Here is a 6,469-nt window from a genome sequence, read left to right on the forward strand (position 1 = left end):
ATAAAATATAATTTTCTGCTGTTTTACAAAGATAATTTACAAAACCATTGGGGCAAGGCTTGTTTTAGCCTGCGGACAGCATGGGTATACATTTCCTTGGTGGAAGGGTGGCGCGGATATATCAAGGCATGGTGCCGCACCATGCTATAATGGCCTAGGGAAAAATCTACATCTGTTCTTACTAAATGTTTCAATTTCAATAAACATGTAGCCATCATTCTATGTTTTGTTCTACCGTCAATGGTGAGGCTTAATAACTATGTTTTTTGTGATCCTTTGTTGCTGAATTCTCCGTGATTCATTAACTTTTGGATGGTCAGTAGATGATTCCAGCATCCTCGCATGGTTGCAGCATGCAAAATTTCATACGGATGGACGTTAAAAATATCTATCTCAAGTCCTGAAAACTCCTTAAAAAGTCATGAAAAAACCAACCTTATAAAGAGTGGGAACCCTGATCGATATAAAACCTGCTTTTTCACTCCATCTGATAAAAACGTGATCTAAGTGTGTTACAGGTTTGTAGATAAACCAAATTATAATTTATTTTCGCTGAATGGAACTAGGGTGTGCGGCTTTAAAAATTAATAAAAATGGTTATGTTATACAAGAAAAAATTACCCCTTTGTATTAAATTAGCTTTTAGCAGAGTCGTGTATTTGGTTGTGATTTGATCATGTTCAGCAATATGTTAATATGCATATCATAAATGATTATCTAAAATGTGTATGGTTGTATTTTTGTAAATACTTATACTGTTAATGTTATAGCTTCAAAGTTTATTAATAAACTTACTCTTCAACTGAAATGTTTCTGTACCCACGTATCAAGGCAAGTTGATATAAAGCCAGGATGTGTTGTAATGCATCCAAGTGGTTCCATTTGAAAATCATTTGCGTAGTCGTCCATTGTTTTTGTAACTGCATCAATTTCCATGCAACATCTGTTTTCTACCAAAGTAGGCTGGACTTCACAGTTTCCACAAAGGCACCTGTAAATTTGCAAAGAAATACATAATTAATAATAAATGTCCATGGTACAATATTTATGGGTTATATAATAAGTGTTGCACCCCCCTGCACCCCCCCCCCCCCCCCCCATCTGCTTGATTCCAGTCAGTTATGACGGGCATTATGCAGTAGCGGAACCGGGGGCGTGGGGGTGGGGGTGGGGGCAGGACTCTGGATCACCCTTTTGAAAACTGTCCATAAGCTTTAAGGGGAAACATGATTATATTAACTGTTCTAAATGCTTAAATAATAAACAAATATCAGATTTGGACACACACACACACACACACACACACACACACACCCTTCAGAAATCCTGCCTGTTAATGTATGTATAAAAGTACATTCTCCGATTCAGTTATAAAACAGTGTAATTACCATGTTACAAAATGAGTATAACCTTAGTTTAGTTAACATATCTACTACTGTACTAGTGTTTTTCCTAGCCAGTTTTAGCATGGTGTGGCACCATACCTTAATCAGTGCCATGTTGAACTGAGATTAAACAAACCTTTTTCAATAATTAGTTCTAAAATTGCCATTATAAAAGACTCAAACACATTTAAAAATAAAATATCCCTGTTATATATTTTACATTTATTATTTTTATTTCAATTAATTAATTTTTAGGAAAGACTTCCGAACGTTCCAGCATGCATGCTAATAATATCACTAACCCTTACCCTAAGCCTGAATGAACTGAATGCTGGAACGTTCGGAAGTCTTAAAAAAGAAAAAAAACCCAAAGAAACAAAACATTTACCAGTCGGTATTACGAAGCCGGTCTGGATTGTCAAAGTCGTCCGACTCGGCAGGTGTTGATGTTTGGGTATCAGCCTCTGAATTCGTGCGTGGCGGTGCCTTCGGTTCAAATTGGTACGGAAGAATCGCATGGTCCTCATGTCTGTTGTCGTCGTTGTCGGAAAAACTACTTAGTGGGCTACCATTAGAAAAATCCGATTCATCGATGCTTTCCGAAATCCTTTGGACATATTTTGCCATCTTGTTCGAGGTTTTGTTTTCCCCGCGTGACGTCAGCTTCCGTTTCGCCTCGTTTTGGTGTGTTTTAAAGGTATTATTTCGCAAAATTTTTGTTTTTAATAAAAACAAACACATGAAGTTTAGAATCTGCAAAAATTAACTTATATATATATAATATACGTATATTGAATAAATATAACGAAAGATATGCCAAGCATTCGTGGTATCCTTTAATAGGATCCGACATGAACAAAAAAAATGAATGAATGAATGTTTAATGACACCCCAGCACGAAAAATACATCGGCTATTGGGTGTCAAACTATGATAATGCAAATAAATAAAGTGATGATCAACATCAATATAAAAATTCAAGGTTTAAACAAAAACAGTGTAAAGAACTGTGCCAAAAATACAAATACAAATATCACAGAATTTTACGGACACCGAATTTTACTCTAAACTTCAATTTGTGCTGTATTGGCCATTCTCAAAGAGAATGTTACACCCCTGCACCACGGTGAGGTTACAGCACTCGCAGGGGTGTGTGAATGATGATTCTTTTTTTGTTTTTTTACATGTAAGAATTTACAGTATGATGGAAATTAATGTTATTCAGAAGAGTTGTCAATTTTAGAACATTTAAACTTTATTATTTAATTGCTAAAATTTAAATAAGTTGTATTTTTTAAAAGTTGGTATGAGTTTGCATATCATTTTAATTTTAAAACATAATTTAGCAAAGTGCCTGCTCACCTAGAGTTGCTGTTGTAACTACTACTACTACCTCAAACATTGTTGATATTGTTGTCAGTTTATTTTGATACTTGTTTATCATAGATGTAGTTATTTTTATTTTATTTTAAATTTCTATCATAGTATTGTAGATTATTTACACATTTTTTCTATCATAGTTTGGTATCTTATTTACAAATTAATGCTGATTATATGTAAGAATTTCATGTTTTATTTATACAAATTATTGATGATCAAAGTGTGAATGATGATTTGTTTTACATGTAAGAATTTACAGTTTGATGATAAAAAAAACAAATTATGTTATGCAGGAGAGTAGACAATGTTAGAACATTTAATTGCTAAAATTTAAATAAGTTGTATTTTTTAAAAGTTGGTATGAGTTTGCATATCATTTTAATTTTAAAACATAATTTAGCAAAGTGCCTGCTCACCTAGAGTTGCTGTTGTAACTACTACTACTACCTCAAACATTGTTGATATTGTTGTCAGTTTATTTTGATACTTGTTTATCATAGATGTAGTTATTTTTATTTTATTTTAAATTTCTATCATAGTATTGTAGATTATTTACACATTTTTTCTATCATAGTTTGGTATCTTATTTACAAATTAATGCTGATTATATGTAAGAATTTCATGTTTTATTTATACAAATTATTGATGATCAAAGTGTGAATGATGATTTGTTTTACATGTAAGAATTTACAGTTTGATGATAAAAAAAACAAATTTTGTTATGCAGGAGAGTAGACAATGTTAGAACATTTAATTGCTAAAATTTAAATAAGTTGTATTTTAAAAAGTTTGTGTAAGTTTGCATATCATTTTTAATTTTTAATAATAATAATTTAGCAAAGTGCCTGCTCACCTAGAGTTGCTGTTGTAACTTCTACTACTGATCAAACATTGTTGGTATTGTTGTCAGCTTATTACAACCAGGAATAGTTCTGGGAGAGCTGTCAATTTTAAAAACAATAATAATAAAAATTGGAAATTTTAATTCTTAAATTTATTTAATTGACTAAATAAGCTTATGTGTGATTACTGTTAGTTTATTGGAAACATGGTTTTTCAATTTTAATATTTAAAGATAATGTGTGTTAGATTGTTTGCTTACCCACATCTAGTGCTGGTTATACCACTTTATACTAAAATAAACACTGTAAGAAGTACTTTAATTTGTTAGTCTTTATTTGCATGATTATTTGTGATATAATCCAGTAGCTAATTCAAATTGAAACAACAGTAGGTAATCCAAATTAAAACAGTAGGTAATCCAAATTGAAACAACAGTAGGTAATCCAAATTGAAACAACAACAGTAGGTAATCTAAATTGAAACAGTAGGTAATCCAAATTATAACAACAGCAGGTAATCCAAAATTGAAACAACAGTATGTAATCCGAAGTGGGAAATCAAAACAAGAAATTATTTTCTTGATGGTCAAGGGGAGACAATTTCATAATTTGCAATGCTATAGTTATTTAAATTAACAATTACAATAACAAATAGTTTATCATTTTATTTATTTATTAAAAACTTCATATTAAAATTTTACACACATTAAGTTGTATACATACAAAGATATATGTTTCAGAGTTATATAAATCCAGTATCGAAGAAATATTGGTTTGTTAAATATATATATATAGCTAATGAACTATCATAATAATAATAATAAAACGACTAAATGTTGTCTTCATTCTATTACTGTTGACGGCAAAATGTTTTGGTATCTGCTGCTGCTTGCATATTGTTGTTGTTGTTGATGTTGAAGTGCGAGGAATAATCCTCGCCCTCTTCCAAATGGAACTCCTCATCCTTGTCCCAGTAAGTTGTTGTTACTGGGAGCTCCTCCTCGTCCCTGCCCCAGTCCCAGAGCCACTTTGTTGATTGGAACTCCTTGTTCCTGCTCTTCTTGAAAGTTCCCTCCAGCTCCTTCAAAACAATGAAAACAGTTTAATTATTATAATCATTAAGAATTATTATTATTAACATTGTTGGTCTTCCTTCATTAACACCATTTAGCATGAATGTATGGGTGATTGTTACACCTTTAATGTGCTGTTACTACTACTACTTTTGTAGTGAAATCCATGTATTTCTTTAACAGAATTAATCCAATATACACTAGTATGTACTGTACTGTGCTGTTTATGTGGAAAGTATATTATTATATAACCGGTGGAAACTGGTTTCTTCTCATTTAAGTACATTTAAATTTGTGCGCTTGCATACATAACTATAATAAATATAGTGACTATGTTCTTTAAGAAAACTTTTTTTTTTAATTTTGGAGTTTAGTATTAGAGTTCTATATGATTTCATTTCAACTTTATTTTTCTGCTTATATATACAATAAAGGTTCAAGCACTCTGGCATGAACACACCTAATCCATATACGCTGTTTGTGCAAGACAGTGGTTAATTGTTAGTAAGTGTTAGTGAGAGTGTTAATGAAGAAAGAAGGTGTAGTGAGCTTACACATACACATTGAGACCTTAAAACTCGTCATGGTGAGAGCCGGTACCGGGATGCGAACCCAGCAACTACAACCTTTAAATATCAACGGTTTAGATCACTGAACCGTTTATATGATTTGCATACGCTAACTGGACTACAAGGGAGTTCACTCTTGTTATACTAGAAAACTCACCATACGGCTGAAACCACCGTGAGGTATTCAGCGGTGCTCTTTGGATCAATTGTGTTTCTTCCAGTTCATCTGGAGCAGCAAGGGCGAGCATCTCGCGCTCTTCTTGGAACTCCCTTTCAACCGCGTCAATCGCTGACACTATTTCTTCCTTGTTATTCAGTAGCGCTCGGATAGCATCACCACAAAATGTCAGGGACTTTGTTCCCGACTTCGTCAGCTTGTTAAAATGCACGTACGCCTGTGAGTTGCCCTCCCACACTTTTACTACAACGTGATCTTTATACCAAAAGTTTATTTTTTTAGATTGATTCATTTTTTTCTATATTTTTTAAAAATATTACAATTTAAATTGTGGTTTAAAAATTTTGACAATGAATGTTCAGGGCAGAGTGATACAAATTGTGAAAATTTTATAGTACCGTGTAACAATATAGTAGAAACTCCTCCTACTGTCTAGAAAATAGCAAGCTATTAACCGACTTTCAAAATTGTTTGTCTTGACAAAGTTTCTATTTACTATAGAAAATCATAGTTGTCTGTCACATCTTTAAATTTCATTGATGGGAGTATATTTTGAAAAATGTACATTCCTATGTCTTTTCAGAAAGTACCTTTAGGTTGAATACATAATTGTCAAATTGTTAAGATATTCTGGTTCTTCAATCATCGAAGCCTATTTTAATATGTTACCATTGAACCACCGGGCTTTGGGGCCCCGCCTTTGATTTTAAACTTCTATTTATCAATAGAAATAACAGGTGTTTCGTGTACTAATAGTTTGCTTCGAAGCATTAATAAATTTTAATGATGGGTATATTTTTGAAAATAGGTTATTCCTAAGTATTTTCACAAATACACACTGGACAGTGCTTATACATTAAATATAAAACGTATTATGTTGAGTACACCAAGCGCGACTATTTTCTATATTATGTACAAACGATGTTTTGTTACATTTATTATTCTCTACTTAAGAGAATAAATACAAAAGTGTTAACCTAGAAACGTAGATGACATTACCCTACATCCATAACTTATTAAACATATTTGTTTTGCAAGCGATT

At 32.2% G+C, this 6,469-nt stretch overlaps 2 protein-coding genes across 2 annotated transcripts; both read right to left on the reverse strand.

Annotated features, from left to right (window-relative positions):
- Window positions 1–798: 798 nt before the first annotated feature.
- Window positions 799–2,221, reverse strand: LOC121377191. Its single transcript, XM_041505097.1, has 2 exons — window positions 1,774–2,221; window positions 799–991 (listed from the first exon to the last, which is right to left on the reverse strand). The coding sequence occupies exons 1-2, from the start codon at window positions 2,124–2,126 to the stop codon at window positions 799–801; spliced, it is 546 nt and encodes a 181-aa protein (XP_041361031.1). The 5' UTR covers window positions 2,127–2,221.
- Window positions 2,222–4,507: 2,286 nt separating this feature from the next.
- Window positions 4,508–5,730, reverse strand: LOC121376892. The gene is made up of 2 exons (XM_041504676.1): window positions 5,406–5,730; window positions 4,508–4,687 (listed from the first exon to the last, which is right to left on the reverse strand). Exons 1-2 carry the CDS (start codon window positions 5,716–5,718, stop codon window positions 4,566–4,568), a joined length of 435 nt encoding a protein of 144 aa, XP_041360610.1. The 5' UTR covers window positions 5,719–5,730; the 3' UTR covers window positions 4,508–4,565.
- Window positions 5,731–6,469: the final 739 nt, after the last annotated feature.

Source organism: Gigantopelta aegis, chromosome 7 (assembly GCF_016097555.1).
Source record: "Gigantopelta aegis isolate Gae_Host chromosome 7, Gae_host_genome, whole genome shotgun sequence".
Taxonomy (NCBI): Eukaryota; Metazoa; Mollusca; class Gastropoda; order Neomphalida; family Peltospiridae; genus Gigantopelta; species Gigantopelta aegis.

Bases quoted from the DNA above. Each gene is read 5' to 3' on its own strand.
- LOC121377191 (XM_041505097.1), bottom strand. From the start codon at position 2,126: ATGTGTTTGTTTTTATTAAAAACAAAAATTTTGCGAAATAATACCTTT. The intron at 992-1,773 runs GTAAATGTTTTG...GCAAATTTACAG, and splicing joins CGGCTTCGTAATACCGACTG to GTGCCTTTGTGGAAACTGTG.
- LOC121376892 (XM_041504676.1), bottom strand. From the start codon at position 5,718: ATGAATCAATCTAAAAAAATAAACTTTTGGTATAAAGATCACGTTGTA. The intron at 4,688-5,405 runs GTGAGTTTTCTA...ATTGTTTTGAAG, and splicing joins ACGGTGGTTTCAGCCGTATG to GAGCTGGAGGGAACTTTCAA.